General features: G+C 39.0%; 1 protein-coding gene across 2 annotated transcripts in view; it reads left to right on the top strand.

Moving 5' to 3' along the window:
* Positions 1 to 21,162, top strand: part of POLA1 (DNA polymerase alpha 1, catalytic subunit) — a 472,294-nt gene that overhangs the window by 408,167 nt on the left and 42,965 nt on the right. For both annotated transcript variants that reach the window (XM_089673893.1, XM_089673892.1), the window contains one exon: positions 6,717 to 6,813. In XM_089673893.1, coding sequence (XP_089530019.1) covers positions 6,717 to 6,813 — 97 coding nt within the window. The remainder of the gene's footprint in view (positions 1 to 6,716; positions 6,814 to 21,162) is intronic.

Here is a 21,162-nt window from a genome sequence, read left to right as displayed (position 1 = left end):
GATATTTGGATTCCCTGTGATAGCATTAAAAGTGATAAAAAAAAAAAAGGTACAGTGTAAAAATAATTTTAAAAAATAAAAATAACTTAAAAAATAAAAAAAAATTAAAAACTCGCCCTTCCCATGTGCGCACACCTGTGTGCACAAGCGTTGACCCTGTGCCGGTATGTAAACAGCGATTGCACCATGCATGTGAGGTATCGCCGTGAACGTCAGATCAAGGGCAGTAATTCTAACACTAGACCTCCTCTGTAAATCTAAAATGGTAGCTTTTAAAGCGTTTCCTATGGATATTAAAAATGTATGCAGTTTGTCGCCATTGCACGGGGCATGCCCAGTTTTAAAGCATGTCATGTTTGGTATCTATTTACTCAGCATACCATTATCTTTTATATTTTACCAAATAATTGGCCAATATATTGTGTTTTTGTGCATTAAAAGTAAAAAAAAGTGTGTTTTTTACAAAAAATTAGCTTTTGAAAAATTGCTGCACGAGTACTATGTGCCATAAATATTTGTAGTACCCACCATTTTATTTACTAGGGTGTCTGCTTTAAAAATATATAATATATAATGTCTTCAGGTGGTTAGAAGAGTGAGTAGCATAAACTATGTAGCATAAACTTCTAATGCTGGGCATAAAATGCCCCCACCCCCCAAAATGACCCCTTTTTGGAAAGTAGACACCCCAAACTATTTGAGAGGCATGTTGAATCAATAGGAGAATTTATTTTTTTACCACACGTTTTTGGAAAATGACAAAAAAAATGTTTGGTTTTTTTACATAAAATTGTCACTTAAATGATTTACTGCTCACACATGCCATGGGTATATGTGGAATTACTCCTCAAAATACATTCTGCTACTTCTTCCGAGTATGGGGGTACCACATGTGAGAGACATTTTGGCAGTCTAGCCAAGTACACCTTCAGGCTTTTAAAGGGTTTATTTCCTCATTACACTTCCAGACTACCTATCACAGTTTCAGAGGCCCTGAAATGCCAGGATAGCACCTAATCTCCCAAAATGGAATGTAGACACCCCAAGGAATTTGATAAAAAACATTATAAGTATTTTGCAGATCTCATTTGTTGCCGCAAGTTTTTGGAATATGAAGAAAAAAAAAAACATTCTTTTTTTATATTTCAAAACCCTATGAGAAAAAATTAGATCTGCAAAATACTCACCATGCCTTCTTTTAAATTCCTTGGGGTGTCTACTTTCCAGAAAGGGGTCATTTGGGGGGGGGGGGGGGGGTTGTGCTATCCTGGCATGTCAGGGCCTTCGAAACTGTGATAGGTAGTGAGGAAGTTACGCATCTTCAGGCTTTCAAAGTGGTCATTGGATTTCAGGCTCCTGTATGTGGCTAGGCTCCCAAAAAGTCTCACACATGTGGTATCCCCATACTCGGTAGAAGTAGCAGAATGTATTTTGGAGTGTAATTCCACATATACCCATCGCTTGTGCGAGAACTAAATCATTTAAATGACAACTTTGTGTAAAAAAAAAAGTGTGTTTTGTCATTTTCCAGAAACTTATGGAAAAAAAATAAATCTTCCATGGACATGAATATGACTCTCAGCAGATAGCTTAGGGTGTCTACTTTCTGAAAAGGGGTCATTTGAGGGTGTTTGTACTATCCTGGTATTTTAGCACCTCAAGAAATGTGATGGGCAGTCAGAAAAAGCTGTGTAAATTCCATTATCTATACCGTAGTTTGTAGACGCTATAACTTTCACACAAAGCAATAAATATACACTTACTGGGATTTTTTTAACCAAAAACATGTAGTAGAATACATTTTGGCCTAAATTTATGACAAAATTTTAGGGTTTTTTTGGATATTCTTTATGACCGAAATGAGAAAATATTGGGGGTTTTTTTGTTGTTTTTTTTCAAAAAATGTTTTTTTTCTTCAAAATTTTTCTGTTTATATCACCAAAAATAAAAAGCGCACAGGTGATCAAATACCACCAAAAGAAAGCTCTATTTGTGTGAAAAAAAGGACATAAATTTCATTTATGTACCATATTTCATGACCGCGCAATTGTCCGTTAAACTAGCGCAGCGCTGTATAGCAAAAAAAGGCGTAAATTGCAATATCGATACCATTATTATTATTATACAGTATTTATATAGCGCCAGAAAGGTTTGCTCAGCGCTGTACATTATAGTGGGGGACAGAACATGAGACAATACAGTAACAAAACAATACACGAGGGGTTTGAGGGCTCTGCTCTTTCTAGCTTACAATCTAGGAGGGAGGGGAAAGTGGTACAAGAGGAAGTGGCTGTGGGGGATGGAGTGGTAGGAGGAGTGGAGGAGATCAGCTGTTAGGTGTGGGTGGGGTAGGCTTCCCTGAAGAGATGGGTTTTGAGGGTGTGCCTAAAGGTGAGGAGGGTAGGTGACAGTCTGATGGATTGGGGTAGTGAGTTCCAGAGGATGGGGGAAGTGCTGGAGAGGTCGGGCGTGGGAGGAGGAGACCAGGGAGCTAGAAAGTAGGTCTTGTGAGGAGCGAAGATTACGGGATGGGTGGTATCATGTTTGGGGCAGCGTTGTGAATGACTTTGTATGTCAGTGTTAGTAGTTTGAATTTAATGCATTGGGCAATCGGGAGCCAGTGGAGGGAATGACAGAGGGGGGTGGCAGAAGAGGAGCGGTTGGTAAGGTGGATGAGTCTGGCCGCTGAGTTCAGGATAGACTGAAGCTGGGATAGCCTGTGATGAGGTAGGCCAGTGAGAAGGGAGTTGCAGTAGTCCAGACGTGAAATAATGAGGGAGTGAACGAGTTGTTTAGTAGTGTTTGGGGTTAGGAACGTACGTATTTTGGAGATGTTGCGGAGGTGGAGCCTGCATGAGTTTGCCAACGATTGGAGATGGGGTTGGAAGGACAGGTTTGAGTCTAGAGTGACACCTAGGACTTTGGCTTGCGGGGGGGGACTGATGGTGGCGTTGTTGGTCGTGATGGGGGGGGGGGGGCACGGGCTGGGGGGAAGATTAGGAGCTTGGTTTTGGAAAGGTTCAGTTTGAGGAAATGGAGCGACATCCAGTCTTATATGTTGTTCAGCAGGTGGGTGATACGGGTGGAGACTGAAGGGGTGGAGAGGTAAATTTGCGTGTCATCGGCGTAGAGGTGATAGTTGAAGCCGTGGGAGTGTATCATAATTTGTAAACGCTATAACTTTCACATAAAGCAGTCAATATACAGTACACTCATTGGAATTTTTTTTTACCAAAAACATGTAGCAGAATACATTTTGGCCTTAATTTATAACTAACTTTGAGTTAACTATATATTTTTTATAGCTGAAAGTAAAATATATCGTTTTTCTTCAAAATTTTTGTTCTTTTTTTGTTTATAGCGTGAAAAATAAAAACGCACAGGTGGGCAATTACCGGCTGGAATCCGATGATTGACAACCGTTACTGCATATGGCAGCGCGGGTAGGGCGCGCGCCCCCCTACCCGGAAATGCAAAATCACATATATATACGTGATTCTGCGCACAGGTGCCACCCTGTAGCAGTATATCTGCTATAGGGCGGTCCTTAAGCGGTTAAGTTTTGACAATAAACCCCAGAAGCTGATTGGTTTCTAAGCATTAGTGAGCCTGATTTTGCACTCCCCAGCTTTAGTAAATAAACCCTTTTGTGTCTGGCTGCATTCTTGTAGGATCTTGTGTTGATGGGCTTTTGTCTGCTTTAAATGAGTATTGCAGTACCATTTGAATCTTTAGGACTGAAAAACCCACCTGATGCAGGTCAGGAGGAGGTCAACTGCAGGTCAGATGCTCCTGTCATTGAATTCTGAATAATCTCTGAAACATCTCAAACTGATGCTATCAACAGAAGCTAGATAGCCTACACATAGTCAACACGGGTGCCTTCATGGTGGTAAAGCCTGGACTGTGTAAGCTTAACAATGGTTATTCCCTCGGCGGCTGTTTCAATTATTTTACTTTGTGACATATTCTTAATTGTGTAATAATAAGGCACAGTGGACCTGATCTGTTCTTATTTGTAACAGCAACCAGTCCCATTCTAATTTTGTATTGCATTATCAAAGAATGAAAAGTAGGGATATGTCACTTCCTTAACCACTTCAAGTCCAGACACTTTTACCCCCTTCCTGTCCAGGCCAGCTTTCAGCGCTATCACAATTTGAATGACAATTGCGCAGTCATGCAAGACTGTACCCATATGAATTTTTTAGCATTTTTTTTAGACCGATTAAAGCTCTATTCTGGTGGTATTTATTCACCACTGGGACTTTTATTTTTTTTTTGCTATATAAATGAAAAAGTCCCAAAATTTTGAAAGAAAGTGTTTTTCTTCTAAAATTTTGGCAAATAAATAATATTTTGTCTCAAATCTTGGCCAAAATTTATTCAGTTATCTTTTTAGTAAAAAACAAATAACCCAAATTAGTTTATATTCAAAAATTGTAATTTAAAAAAAATGTTTTACATTTTTTTTATTTTTTTATATCATTTATGGGGGGGTGGGTTACATACGGTCACCCTAGCAGTACGATTTCACCATGGTGACACTGTACTACTTGTGGGGGGGTGATGATTATTATTTTTTTTTTTTTACACTGAATGCTTTTACACCCATAAAGGCTGTAAAAGCAATCATTTCTCCTTCTCTCTGGCTGCATTCTTGTAGCCATTGAGAAATACTGTGTGAGCTGTGATTGGTCACAGCTTGTCACATGGTACAATGCTGTTGTGAATAGCCTTGTACCATGTGACCTCTGTGATCATTCACAGATCTCACACGTAGTAAACAACGATGTCAGAAGTGACATCTTGCTTACTACTCTGCATGTAATCACTGATTGGCCAATCAGTGATCACATGATCGGGACCTCGCACAGAGGTCCTGTACGACTGGTGTTCCACTGTGTCCAGAGGACACAGCGGGCACCAGATCATGGTGCTGTGTGCTCTCAGGGAGCGCGCACAAGTAGGGGGCAGGGAGGCCGTTTATAAATAGCCACCCGCACCTGCACTGCCACCGTCTGGCCATTTATATACAACGGCCGGATGGGAGGTGGTTAAGCCTGATGCATATTTTATTATACAGGCAGTTTCTATTTCAGGTGTACATTCATTATTATATTTTAATGCTTCATTATACTCCAAAATGTGCAAACCTATTCCTATTTAGAGTGCTTGTCAGCAGAGCAAATGCTATATTTTTATTTTTTAACCACTTGCCGACCAGATACTGTATATAAACTGTGGCATACTTATACGTCATTTTGCTTGCTTGGGAGTGCTGACTACCCACCAACCCCCACCTTTCCAAACTCTGTGTCAAACAGACAGCGGAATGCGGATCCTAGTGATCACATGATCACTGTGTCAACAAAGCTGTTATGAATGAATTCATGACTATGCTGTGATTGGTCCACAGCTATCACATGGTACCTGGGCCAGTCACAGCACTCTACCATGTGATTAGCTATAGTCAATCACTAGTGATCATAGCTGTCATGAAAACTTTGCTGTTACAATGATCTTCATTGTAACAGCAAACAAAGTGTAAACAAAAAACAAACCCTGATCACCCCCTCAGAGTAGTACAGTGTTACTATGCATGAAAGTGTGTGTATATGTGTATGTATGTATATATGTGTATGTGTGTATATACATATTTATTTGTTAAAATTTTAATACTGTTACCAGTCACTGTCTTTGATCACTGCCACATCAGTCATATCATGACACTGTACTGCATGACGGTATGTTATAAAACAAAATTGGGTGAGAAAAATGTTATACTTTTTTTTTTTTTTTTTTACATTTACTAAATGTCTGCGAATGTCTACTTTCCAAAAAAATGTCATTTGGAGGTAGTTTGTACTGTCCTGGTATTTTCAGGCCCGTGTGTGAAAATGTCCTGTGTATGAAATGTGTTAACACCTTTTTATTTTGGTGCTGTGATGATTTTCTTTTGTATCTTGTGGATATTGTTAAAATAAACACTACTGGCACATCTTTACAAGAGTGTGCAACCACCCAATTGTTTTGTTGAAGTTACTCCCCTCTCTGGGCAATAAGTTAATTAACTTACTGCAGAATGTAGGGGAAACATTCATAGAATCCAACACACCCAGAAGTGACTTGCCATTAACAGAGACAAAGCAGGTCCAGTACTATGCTCAGTTCTGGAAACTTCAACCTTGTTATAAAGAGAGCGCATGCATGGAATCTGCATAATTTAGGGATTATTGCTTGTCTATTAACTAGCGTAGCTTGAAGTTACTAGAGTGTTGCAGGCAAACAGATGTAAAGGCATAATTCATCCACAAATAAGCTTTTTTTTAAAAAAAAAAAAAAATCTTTCAAGGAAAAGGGAAGATTAGCGACTGACTTGAAAGTAATCAAAACGACTGATCATACCATGGTGTTCTTTACTCTCAATATTGTGCTGCAACTTCATTTAAATTGAATTAAAGTAATATGTGTTTGTAATTGGTGTTGCTTTGTATTGTATGTTATCATTTTTCCAGGGAAAAAAACTCCTTGGTTTGTGAACGTGATATCCAGATATTTGCTCTTGAAGGATGAATTCTGCTGTTTTTGTTCTGGATAATTGCTTGCATACCTGCTTTGTTGCATTAAAGCAGTCTCTTTTACTCTCACATTTTACAGGGTGATAAATGTACCAGTTGCTCATATTGATTTTTTTTTCACTGATTATTTTGCAGTACCCAGAGAAAGCCTTGTACACTCAGCTATGTTTCTATCGATTTATCTTTGACTGGGATTATGCACTGGAAAAGGTTGTTACGGAGCAGGAGAAAGGTGAGGATACATGTGGTCCACTTGTATTACTTTGACTTGCGCTTCAGAATCATGTTAGAATGAAGAATTTGTTATAGATCGGTAAGAGGTGGACCTGAAAAATCTCTGCTCAGCAAGAGGTTTTGCATTCCTGCAAAGACATTTTTACCCTTACAGACATGCCATATACCAAACATCCCCAAACTTTAGCAGTTTGTGAGCCACATTTGCAAGTAACTGTTTGTTTTCGGCCCATGCTAAGCGGTGCTGTTAAAAATATTTCATCAAAAGGTATGACTCTCCTGCATATGTTTAGTTTTATTACACTTCTAGGTTATAGCATATAATGGTACAGGTACTTTGCATCTACTGAAACACTTTAACAGGCAACATTAATAGTAGTAGAGAGGCTTATGTATCAAAAGTGCTAATTAAGGATCACTGTTGTGTACGGTCTAGTAATCTTAGTGCATACCACGCACAGTTATGATTTTTAAAATATTTAAAGAGGTATTTTTTTAAATACATTTTTATTAGTAAAACATTTTCCAAGACCAGATATTACAGATAGGTAGCAAATCATAGCCAGTGTACAGTGTTTGACATGTTGAAAAATACAAAAAGGTAGTGCTAAACAGTCAGCTGCCAGACATATGTCATGAAGTGGTACAAATATCAAAAATAGCTTGTACAAAACTACAAACACTGGTTCAATATACACTCACCGGCCACTTTATTAGGTACACCTATTCAATTGCTTGGTAACACAAATTTCTAATCAGCCAATCACATGGAAGCAACTCAGTGCAATGCATTTAGGCATGGAGACGTGGTAAGAACAACTTGCTAAAGTTCAAACCAACATCAGAATGGGGAAGAAAGGGGATTTAAATGACTTTGAATGTGGCATGGTTGTTGGTGCCAGACAAGCTGGTCTGAGTATTTCAAAAACTGCTGATCTACTGGGATTTTCACGTACAACCATCTCTAGGGTTTCCAGAGAATGGTCCAAAAAAGAGAAAATATCCAGTGAAGGCAATTGTGTGGAAGGAAATACCTTGTTGTCAGAGGAGAATGGGCAGACTGGTTGCTGTGACATTCAGATGGTAGAATCAGAATTTGCACAAACATGAAAACAATGGATCCATCCTGCTTTGTATTAGCAGTTCAGCCTGGTGGTGGTGGTATAATGGTGTGGGGGATATTTTCTTGGCACTAGCAAAGGTGTACATAATAATGTGGCCGTATATAAGTGTATATCTGCATAAAATAGAGGAGGAATCTGGCTAACAGCAGTTGAAAGATAAGAGAAAATAAAAGAAAAGAGAAGCAGATGAGAGGAAAGATATAAATGGCGGTTGACTCAAGACTGGGTGTGCATTCAAAATCAACAAGATAGTCTAAATCAAGAAATATTTAAAGCAGTATTAAACCCAAAAGAGAAACCGAGACAGCAGCAGTGTCAGTCTAGGGGGAGGGTTGTGCTAGATGTACAATATAAACTAGCAGTAGATACACCAACAAATTAAAGCCAAACTCCTTAACACTTTTTAAGCAGTTACAGCAACAGTTCTGTTGCTTTTGGAATAAAGGATTTATATAAACTAAAGTTGGTCATTGTACGCACCCCTGTCAGTGTTAAATGGTTTGACTCAACCCTGTAACTGCTACATTTGAAAAACAACAGACTTGCTGGCTGGATCATCAAGTGAAAATAAAAGAAAGCAAGCCTAAAAAAAAAGAAAATGAATGCAGCTTAATATCTAAAAAAACATTTGTGAGCTGTAATATAATAGTTTGATTTTGGGTTTAATACCACTTTAAAGATAATGTATGACATACTTTATGCTCTTTTAGTTGAGCATTGTAAACTAAGTGTGTTTGATACTAGGAGAAGGTGCTATGGCATGCAAATACTAAGCTGATTCCAACTTGGGTGAACAATTTGCAATAGGCAAAGTTAATTCAAGGTTGATGTCACTGAAGTAAATATAAATTATTTTGCTTAAACTTACAAGGCTCTTCCATGCAGTTTGTTATGCCCACACATTACTGTTCGTGACTTTAGCGTGCTTGGTTTATTATGGATGCTGAAACAATGGATAGTTTTGCTGCATATATTTCTTAAAGGGCCTTGCCTTAAAATGAATCATTGGTGAAAATTGAAGTCAAATTATGATTTCTTGTTTTGTAGTTCAGGTAAGGTTTATATGTACTTTAAATATAACTGATGGCTTTTTTAGACTGTAGTTCCCTTGATCAACCAAGGTCTAATTTAGGTTTGAAGGCTTTTTTTTCTGAATTTTCTGAACATTGACCAAGTATTGAGTATTGTTTCAAGCAGTATCATTCATGCATATGCTTGCTAACACTTCTTGTAAAGCAGATATGCCTGTGTAAATCCCATAGAGTCTAGGCTACACATTTCAGATGAGGCAGTCCATTCATATTTGTGATTGGGGCTTTCAAGTGCCAAGTAGAGTTTGGACTACAGGCTCCAAATGCTGCCAGGCTGTGGGTAGGAAGAAATACTATATTTCCAGTTAGTAGTTATGTTAGGGGGGTCCCATAAGGCATACGATATGTAAAAAACTATGGCACTGCTGAAGCCCCACAAGAGTGTTAGGTAATAGGCAACAAAAGTATCCTTTTTGGTGAGATACTCCCAAAGGGAACACATGTCTAAAGGGATGTTCCTCATTAGAACCCAGCAGGTGCAGCAGCTGATAAATATAAAACTCCCATACAGATTCACCCTGCACATGGACACAGTCAAACACACAAACCGCTATTTCTTAAGAATAACAAAAGGTAGGAATCTGCAACAAACATTGTTAAAATCCTTGCAATGTACATAGATCACCTAGAGGGAAATGTTTGTTTTCTCAGCAAAAATGGAGTTACATTATTTCAGTAAAGGTACTTTACTATTTTGCATTGTCCCAATGCCAGAACATTCCATTAGTACCATGAAAGAACCCAGTGAATGATTGAGGGTGAGATGGTTTGATAGGATACCTGGAGTATGAGTATGAGACAGTCTGTTTCCTGTGAAGCTATGGAATGGACCTGTGGCTACTGCCTGTCTGCTGAAAGAAAGTTCACTGTCATAGCAGCAAACGTACACAGACGGGTATTTGAGGAAAGGTATCGCTACTAATGATTCCGTAACTAGAGATTACTCTTATCCTTTTTTATTTGGCTTCACAAACAGGATGGAGATTGTGTGGATTGGATGATATTTCCTCCCTTTAATTTTATGGGCCCAAGAGAAGTCAGAAGGTTCTGGAGAGTTAAGCTCCGTTGCCTTAAAGGAGTTTTGTGGAAGTTGTGGATCTAAACTTTCCACCATTGCCAAGAGTTAATGGGCCTAATTGCAAGGCTGCATTTGCTAACAGTTTATATTTTAAACTGCAAGCAGAGATGGCCCATTGCACACCCCATGGAGAAGGTGCGCCCACTGCAAAGAGATCATGTTTGAGTTGCTTTCAGTACAGTCTAGATTAGAGTATTGACTTGGATACATGACATGAAGCAGAAAACATTGGGGGAATTTAAAAAATGGACCAGATGAGCTTTGTTACGAACGTTGGGGGTAAACTGTTGCAGAAGTACTCAGAGCCCTATATTGCAAACTGTAGCCAAGCCTGTTGCTGAGAAAACTCTACTAGATGTGTCATCTCATCTTCAGACATCTCAGATGAGATGGTCGGTAGTGCCGCAGCACAGGCTGCCGAAGGCTCCTGTCTGCATCCAGATTGAAAATGATTGTTGGTTCTGTTGTGAAAGGACCTGATTCTAAAGAGTCTGTTTAGTGGGAAATGGTATGGAAGAAGCTTCTAACCGAGGTGTGCCTTTGTCTCCCTTCCTACTGATACTGTGTGTCTTGATGCAGAAAACGTATTTGAGGCCTATGCATCCCCAGGAGCAGAATCAAAAGATGAGGCCTTTGGGACAGAGCTGCAACTAGTGCCTCTGAAAAATAGAACATCATAGCAGCAAACGCAGATATCCAAGGAAAACTCACTCTTAAACTGCGATTCTATAACAATGGATTACAATCGTCCTATTTAGTTATATACAAAATGCTTCATGGAGGAGAAGGGGGCATCTATTGATAATGTTAGGCTTTAGGGTTACCTAAACGTGATCTAGGGTGCAGAGGATTTATTACTGAAACCTGCGCTAAAAAATAGCATGGAATGCGGTTTACTGTTTAGGGCAATACCACCATAAATCCCTTGCTGATACCTGTGCGGTTCTGGAGCCCAGCATAATAAATGCTAACATTTAAAATGTGCCTATATAAAAAGAATTCATTCTTGAAATACTAAAATTGTTTGGGTTACTTTTTATTTTGCAATCATTTGTTCTGAAAAATAACTTTGCTAATGTATAAACATGCGAATGGCTTAATAACATGCCCTCCTAGCAACTCAAGTCCACATGCATTTAGTTAAACAGTTATTGAATGACTTAAAAGGGTTTAATTGCATAGTACAGAATCTCCAGCCTTTCTCACTTGAATGTTGCGTACAAACTTTTTAGCACTACATATTTTAGACTAAATGGCAAGTAAAGGATTCTGGGTAAGATCATGCAGGCTCTGGCTGATAGTCAGTGGGAAAACAAGCAGGAGTAATATAAATACACTGCAACAATAAAGTAGAGGCATTGTGCAAAAAAGTGTTTCATGTTACAAATGACCACCTTTTAACAATTGCATGGAATTATACCTGTGGTTGATATATATTTGTGAGTACTGGTTTAAATGAAGTAAATACACGTGTTAATGGAAATTCATTGTTAAGATGATTTGTGCCTGCTAAGATTCTGACTGTCAAAAGCATATCAGAATGTTTTCCCATCTTAAATAATTTAGCTTTGAATATAATTATGTAATTATTTTGACATAAAACATAACATAGTATCTCCACTTAGATGAAATGTCTGTTACGAGCTGAGTGATCACTAAAAGACACACAAATATGACTGAATGATAGGCAGCCCAATTTCTATTTACACAATAGGAATACGCTTTAACTATTATGGAGTTCTTGATATACCCCTTATAATTAACCTGTTTTCCTGATCAAAATCAGCTGCAATTTCTTAGGCTGGACATACACAATGCTGATTTTACTAGCAATCAACTGATCCCAGCATCTCTAGTGATTTTATGTAGTGAAGATAAAAAGATCAAATTGAAACAAAATTTGCTAGCAGACTTCAGCAATATTGACTTTGTTAACTTGAATTTTTTCCTATAAAGGGCTTTAGTAGTATTTGGAACTGCAGGTATGCTAGTTTCCTGTTTTTTCTATACCTTTATTGGGTCAGCCTGTATTATGTGTAATGGCTAGTTTGATGCCTGTTACCTTCAGTAGAGCATTTGTTTCCTGCTTTATGTTCAAAACTTTGTGGAGTACTATTTTCTTCCAGAAGGTAATTTCATTTTATGAAAAATGACTCTGTGTTACATATTCTAATTGATTTTGTCCTTTGCCTGGAGTTTCCTTTAAAAGTGACAGATCACCATAGAAGCTGCAAAACACTATAGTAGTTGCTGTTACTGTAATAACGGTAGTCTTTTGGGTCCAGTGCCAAGTGTCTGACCCTCTGCATAATAATAGAGGGTCACTCGCTCGGCACTGCCACCATTCAGAGAAAGCGTTGTATATATTTTTATGTCAATATATTCAAGGCGTTCTTTGATTGGATGAGGGGAAGAAACTGAGTGGTGACATTATGTTCTCCACCTCATCCATTCAGAGAATGCCTTGTATTATATGCAAGGCATTCTGTGAATGGTGGCAATGCCAAATGAGTGACCCCCTATGGTGAGTATTCGGAATTTCAGCTGCCGTTGACTGGACCTAGAAGATTCTGCTATCACTGTAGTAGCGGCTACTACTACATAGATTTTCAGCTTGCACAGGGATCAGTCAGGTATGAGATATGCATTCTTATGTACGTCCAAACTAGACCAATTATAATATATTTAAAGGCAAATATGTTTTTTCTCCCATTTTAGATCAAGTAGTTAGGGTTAAAAGATGTTTTAAATATTTATTTATTTTTACTATCTATGCTTAAAGTGTTACTAAACCCACAACAGTAAAATTAGTCTGTATATGCAGTAAAGCATGCTTGTTACTTTGGAACCTAAGGGGTTAATCCTTTGCATTATTTAAAAATGCTGTTTGATGCTGACTTCTCCGGTCCTCCCCTTCTTTCAGTCTCCCTCTTATCTCCTGGTAAGACATATCATGCGGGGACACTCTGCACATGCTCAGTTTAGTGTGTATTGCTAGAGAGTTTTTTTTTTTTTTTTTTTTTTTCCTTGGGAGAATGCATTTTATCAGCACAGGGTCATTCAGCACTGCCCAGACAGAGCTCAGGGGTTTTGCATCATCCTAGAGCAGAAAGAAAATTCCTCCTGCAAGCTTTAACTAGTGCCCTGCTGAACACTGATAGAAGTCACAAGACTGCTCTAACTGCTGATGAGAAAAGGTATTTAGCAGTTCATATTTACTAAAATAGTTGCATTTCCATGTAGTGTGTACTGTGGCAGACCAGATATAGTGAATGCAGGGTCCTGGGTTTAGTAACACTTTAATTACAAAGATTTCCCTTCATTTCCTGTCTTGTGGACTCAGCAGGAAGTGAGAAGATACAACGATCCACCATAACTTTATGATGCACCCACCTAATATTCAGTAGATCTCCCTTTTGCTGCCAAAACAGCTCTGACCGGGACTCCACTCGACCTCTGAAGGTACGCTGTGGTTTATGGCTGCAATATGTAAATAGCAGATCCTGTAAGTTGTGAGGTGGAACCTTCATGTATCGGACTTTTTTTCCAGTACATCTCACAGATTGAGATCTGTAGAATTTGAAGGCCAAGTCAACACCTTGAGCTTGCTATTGTGTTCCTGAAACTGCCATCAGGGAACACAGTTTCCAGCAACAATGTTTAGGTAGGGGCTATGTGTCATCTACATAAATGGCAGGTCCCAAGGTTTCCCAGCAGAACATTGCCCAAAGCAGTACAGCCTCTGCTGGCTTGCCTTCTTCTTGTACTGCATCCTGGTGCCATCTCTTCCCCAGGTAAGCAACACACATTCAGCAATCCATGTGATATAAAAGAAAATGTGATTCTTCAGACCAGGCCACCTTCTTCCATTTCTCTGTGGTCCAGCTCTCATGCTCACATGCCCATTAGCTATGGACATGGGTCAGCATGGGCACTCTGACTGATCTATAGCTGCCAAGCCCCAAACACAACAAACTGTGATGCCCATTTGTTCTGCTTTCAACACATCAAATTCAAGGACAAAATGTTTACATGTTGCCTAATACATACCACTCTCTTTCAGATGTCATTGTAATCAGATAATCAATCACGTCATCTGTTAGTGGCCATAAAGTTATGGCTGATCAGTGTATCTTTCCGATATGAGGGCTATCCCATTTTATTCAGCTGTCAGGTGGACAAGTGTCCCCATTGGAAGATTTCCCCTCTATTCCTGTTTTTAGTGACAGCACAAAATTTTAGATTCACCCTCACTTTTATTCCTAGTGACATTGGGGATCAGGACAACCTAGATTGTAAGCTCCAACGAGCAGGGCCCTCTGTTTCCTCTTGTACCAAATTGTATTGTAACTGTAATGTCTACCTTCATTTTGTAAAGTGCTGAGCAAACTGTTGGCGCTATATAAATCCTGTATAATAATAATTAAAATTAATCTCCCCAACACGAATACAGACATTAAAAATGTAACAATTGTAACCTGTCACCACTCTATCCAAATCCTAAAAACAAAAAATGCTTTTAGTTATACTTTAAACACTTCAGCTCCAGCAACATACCCATATGTCACTGGAGTCTGAACGTTCTACCAGGATGATGCAGGCATCATTCCGGTACTGTTTTATGTAGAGCTGACTCAATTGCTACTACAAGCAGTGAGAGGGGACTCCACTGACAACCCCTGTCTTTAATGAGAATCTCCCTTCCCACCGGGAGTGCCAATCGACCAGCTGGCGCTACCACTACCGGTTGGTCACAGGGCCGAACAAAGACTGGATCAGCTGTTTGGCTCTGTTTATATAGTAACCCGGATGCGATGACCTGACATCACTCCTGGTTTACGTGCAAATACACTGTGCCATTTTAAAAAAAAGAAAAGCATTCAATCACACTGATCTTGGTGTGATTAAATGCTTTTAAAGGCAGAGGGGAGTGATTTGGAGTCTTATTGACCCAAAATACCTCCATAAAGAGTGCCTGTCACATGCCTACTGCTGTCACAAGGGATATCTGCATTCCTTTTGACAGCAATAAAAGTGATTTAAAAAAAAGTAATAAATAAAAGTATCTCCATGCTCGTGCGCGAAGGCGTGCACGCAAATATTGCCTCTGGATAGTAAAATGTATGTCGTTTGTTGCTGTTGCACGGGCGTGCACAGTTTTATAGCGTGACATGTTTGGTATCTAGTTACTCAGAGTAACATCCTCTTTTTATATTTTATAAAAAAATAGGTTATGTGTTGTGTGTTTTTGCTTTAAAATTCAAATATTTTTTTTTTCCCCAAAAAATTGCATTTGAAAAACTACTGTTCAAATACCGTGTGACATAAAAATTAGCAATTTATTCTCTAGAGCCTCTGCGTTAAAAATAAATAATGTTTGAGGGTTTTAAGACATTTTCTAGTAAAAAATACTGATTGTAACATGTAAACTAAAATTGCCAGAAAAGTCTTAAATTGGTTAGCAATAGCAAACACTGGGGTGCCGTGAAAGTCCCTGATATCATTTGCAGAGGTTTTCAAAATTGCCTAAAATCTTCATTGTGATACATAAAGCAGAATGGTGTCTTGGGAACATATGAAGTTAGATCTAATGGTCCTTGACTGGAAGAATGGACCGATACCAGACATCTTATTGCATTTGTCAGCTTGTTGCCCTTTCTGTTTTGTGTGTGTTTATAATATACATTCTCTGCTGTTCTATTTGTTGTATGCAATTTATTAGGGTAAACATACAAACTTGATTCTAGTGAGAAGATTGTAGGATCTCATTGTAAATACCCTCTGGTGACATCTTGTCTTGGAAGACCAATAGTGAAGTCCAGAAATGACTAAAGGCTTAAAAAATAAATAAAATTTTTTTTTTTTTTTTTTTTAGACAAAAACATTCCCTTCTGGGTGATCTATGTACATTGCAAAGATTTCTAACAAACTTTGATGCAGAATCCTACCTTTTGTTCTGAAGAAAGAGCTGTTAGTTTGTGTGGAAAGTGAATCTAATAGGAGTGATTTCATAATTATCAGTCAGCTCCTGTACTTGTAGGGTTCTAATGAGGAAAATTGCAGGGTCTGCATCCCTTTAGATGTAATTACATATCGGCAGTATCTCACCAAAAATGAAATTTTTGTTGCAGGGGATGTCTGAAATCTGATTTGTATCTTAGTGCAGAGTCACAAGCAGGAAATTATGTTTCTGCGGGACATTATGTACGCATTCTGTATACAGAACACCTCCAGGTAGCATTTTACAGAAAATTACAGAGCTGGAGATTGAAAAGGAAAGGTCATTTTTAGTAACAATTTCAATATTACTTGTCACAATTGTATATGCTATTTTTTTCCCCCACGAAAGTGGAGTTACACTTTAAGCTGAGCATACCACTAGTTCATTCTTGAACAAACATAAACATTTGCTTCCTTTTTTGCCACATTGTTAATGTATATGGTCAGAGTAGAATGGGGAAACATCATCAATATCCTGTGGTGTCACTGTAACCATATTAACCACTCCAGATTATCTGGTGGTATATCAAGCATTTTTTTTCATTCATGCGCACGCACGCGCGCACACACACACCCCAAGCATTTATCATTCATGCACTCTCTCACACACACACACACACACCCCAAGCATTTATCATTCATGCACTCACACACACCCCAAGCATTTATCATTCATGCACTCTCACACACACACACACACACACACACACACACACACACACACACACACACCCCCCAAGCATTTATCATTCATGCACTCACACACACACACACACACACACCCCAAGCATTTATCATTCATGCACTCACACACACACACCCCAAGCATTTATCATTCATGCACTCACACACACACACATATATATATATATATATTTTATAAAACACACATACAGTGCTCAGCATACGTGAGTACACCCCAACAGATTTGTCAGAAAACCTTTACTTTCAGAACAATGTTTTCTATGGAACACTATACTACAAACTACTCCCACAAAAGTATTTTTCCTAACAAATTCATTCAAGACCATGTTGCAAAAATGAATACACTCCAATGACAGTCTTAGGAGCAAAGCTACATTTTAGACAACAAATTCCTAATTAACAAGAATTCAACTACAGCTGAGTCTAATTATTCATTAATCACTTACCCTCCAGAGGATTTACCCCCCCTTCCTGACCAGGCTTTTTTTTGCGTTACGGCACTGCATTACTTTCACTGACAATTGCACGGTCATGCAACGCTGCACCCAAATGAAAGTTATAGCCTTTCTTTCCCACAAATAGAGATTTCTTTTGGTGGCATTTGATTGCCTCTACTTTATTTTTTGCGCTATAAACAAAAAAGACCGACAATTTTGAGAGAAAAAAAGAATATTTTTTACTTTTTGCTATTAAACATGTCCGAAAAAATTTTAGAAATCAAATTTCATCATAAATTTAGGGCAAAATGTATTCTGCTACATGTTTACGTGAAAGTTGTAGCATTTACAAATGGTGGTATGTAAACTGGAATTTTTATTTTATTTTTTACTAGTAATGGCGGCGATCAGCGACTTATAGCAGGAATGCGGCAGGCATTCTGACACTGGGGGGGGGACTGACTTGGTGTCACTGACATCCCCAGTGACACCAATATAGTGATAAGTGCTAATAAAAAGCACTGACACTGTACTAATGACACTGGGCAGGAAGGGGTTAACATGGGTGATTAAAAGGTTAACTGTGTGTGTTTTACATTGTGTGCTCTGTGTGTGCTATGCAGAGCCATACAAAGCAGTGTGCAGGAGCTGACAGGGGAGAGAACTGTGTTGTTTACATGCAGTTCTCTCCCCCATCGGTAATACTCAGCAAGAATCACCAGCCAGGACCCGGTGATTGACAGCTGAGGCCGCGAATGGCGGTGAGGGTAGGGTTTGCACGCACCCCCTACCCGGAAATGCAAAATCACGTAAATGCAAATGCAATATACGTGATTTTGCACACCCCTGCCGCCTTGTAGCAGTATTTCTTCTATAAGGCAGTGGGAAAGCAGTTAAACAGGTGTCCAGCAGACAGTTGATTATATAAGGACATTATCAGTCAGAATACTGTAGCAAAAGTGATACAAAAATTTAGCAAAGATGGAACTGCAACCATTTCACAGAGACATCCAGGCCGTCCACATATGTTAACACCTTGTCAGGAGCGTCTTCTGATGAGAAGGGTTGAAATTGCCATGCAAGTTCACTGCTGTTAACTAAAGAAATAGAAAGCCAAACTGGGGTGATTTTCTCGTGACACAATACGGCGTACACTGTGGAGGAATGGCATGCATGGGTGTCATCCACGAAAGAAGCCTCTCCTAAAGCCCATGCACAAAAAAGCCTGCCTAGAATTTGCCAGGGCCCATGTTGAAAAAGGAGACTACTGGGACTCTGTACTCTGGAGTGATGAAACCAAGATAAATGATTTTAGAACTGATGGCTTCAAAACTGTATGACGTCGCAAAGATGAGGAGTACAAAGGCTCTAAAAGAGATCATTGTTGAAGAATGGATAAAGATAGATGTTGCAGTATGTCGGCAAAAATGACCGAAAACTTGGTGCTGTCTTTACAAAGATGTAATAGTTTTTGTTGTGGGGTGTATTCATTTTTGCATCAACTTATTTGAGTAAAACTGAAGATTTTGTAATCTATATTAGTAACCTTACTTTCATGTAATGAGTTAAACAAATGTTCTATAAAATTAAGTTTTGTCAAAATTTTTCTCAAATTGTTCATTGAAATATTGATTAAAATCTTACTTTTCAAAAGGGGTGTACTCATTTATGCTGAGCTGTGTGTGTATAATATATCTCACAGTTATAGTTAAAGTGGTTCTAAAGGCTCAAGGTTTTTTACCTTCATGCATTTTATGCATGAAGGTAAAAAAACCTGTGTGCAGCAGCCCCCCCACCCCCATCCTTACCTGAGCCCCCCCGATTCAGTGATGTTCCCGCCTCCCTCTGCTCTCAATCACAGCCAGTGGGGGGGAGTAGCCTTCCATGGGGGCACTGCTTGAGGGAGAGGATCAAGGAGCGTCAAAGGGGACACAAAAAGAAAGAGAATTGGGGCTGCTCTGTGCAAAATCACTGCACAGGGCAGGTACATATAGACACAAGCTTTAGTGTTATGTTTAATGTAATCTTACACAACTCCTAATGTTTAGTTGCAAATGAAGAAAACGTTTAATCCATTGGCATTTCTCCCAATTTGCTATTTAGAGGGACAAAAATCTTTCTTACCTCACTAGGGCATTCAGATCATTTTTTTTTGGATTAAAATATCACCACTTTTGGGGGGGGTGAAGATTATTTTTAATAATATTTAGTTTCCGTCATAAAATTCAATAAATATTTTGCCAATAATGTGACACAAAAATTGCTTAACTATTCTACTGTACTGTGCAAAAGTTTCATGCAGGTGTAAAGAAATGCTGTAATGTAAGAATGCTTTCAAAAATATACACTCACTGGGCACTTTATTAGGTATACTCACCAACCACTTTATTAGGTACACCTGTTCAATTGCTTGGTAACACAAATTTCTAAGCAGCCAATCACATGGCAGCAACTCATATAGGGAAGACGTGGTGAAGACAACTTGAAGTTCAAAGTGAGCATCTGAATAGGGAAGAAGGGGGATTTAAGTGACTTTGAACGTGGCATGGTTGTTTGTACCAGACAGTCTGGTCTGAGTATTTCAAAAACTACTGATGTACTGGGATTTTCAAGCACAACTATCTCTAGGGTTTACAGAGAATGGTCTGAAAAAGAGAAAATATCCAGTAAGCGTCAGCTGTTTGGATGAAAATGCTTTGTTAATGTCAGAGGAAAATGGGTAGACTGGTTTCTGCTACATTCAGATGGTAGAGTCAGAATTTGGCATAAACCATATAAAAAAATTGATCCATCCTGCCTTGGTATCAACGTGTGGAGGTGGTGTAATGGGGGATATTTTGTTGACACCAGCAAAGTATACCTAATAAAGAGGTTTTAAGATGTTCTGTTCAAGCTCTTTTGAAGAATCAAAAAGAAACTGGCAGTATTGAGGACCGTACACTCAGTGGTCAGCCAAGAAAGCTTAATGCAGCAAATGAGACACCTCATGCTTACTTGCCTTCAACATTGGAAAATGTCAAGCAGTGCCATCAGCACAAAATTGGCAGAAACCTGTGGGACCTAGGTACACCCATCTACTGTCTGGAGAAGTCTAGCCAGAAATGGTCTTCATGGAAGAATTGTGACCAAAAAGCGGTACATCTTGTTGCTGAAACAAGGTTATAGCCACTGGCAATAATCACATGAAAAATCCAACAAGATGGTTCTACAACAATCGAATTGGGTACAATCAGCCTGCCTATAGATGGTTTTAATCTCGGCTAGTCCCTGCTGAGCCAGTCGCGTTTTGAACCCTCTATGGCTGGCTTTAGTGACTCAACTTTACACAAAAACATAGCAACTGGGGTGCTGAAAAATGGGAGCAGGTGCTCTGGACTGATGAGTCAAATTTTGAAATATTTGGCTGTAGCAGAGGACAGCTTGTTCGCCAAAGGGCTGGAGAATAATATAATAATGAGTGTCTGCAAGCAACAGTGAAGCATGGTGAAGGTTCCTTGCAAGTTTGGGGCTGCATTCTGCAAATGTGTTTGGGAGATTTAGCCAGGATCAGTGGTGTACTTTATCCTGGGAAATACAGTTTGCAGCAGGACAACAACTCCAAGCATACAGCCAATCTCATTAAGAACGATTTTCAGCGTAAAGAACAAGGAGTTCTGAAAGGAATGGTTTGGCCCCCACAGAGCCCTGATCTCAACATCATTGAGTCTGTCTGGGATGACATGAGACAAATGAATCTAAGGCAGCCTACATCTGCAGAACATCTGTGGTTAGTTCTCTGAGATGTTTACCTAGGGGACAAAAGGTGGTCACACCAAATATTTATTTGATTTGGGTTTCTCTTCAGTGCATTTACTTACCATTTATTTAATTGATAAAAATAAACTATGAACACTTCTATTTATGAAAGCATTC

The sequence above is a fragment of the Staurois parvus genome, unplaced genomic scaffold, assembly GCF_062004578.1.
Source record: "Staurois parvus isolate SC_StPar_1 unplaced genomic scaffold, SC_StPar_1.0 ptg000145l, whole genome shotgun sequence".
In the NCBI taxonomy this organism is placed as follows: domain Eukaryota; kingdom Metazoa; phylum Chordata; class Amphibia; order Anura; family Ranidae; genus Staurois; species Staurois parvus.
Note: the sequence above shows the minus strand (reverse complement) of the source record. Positions and strands in the feature narration are given on the sequence as shown.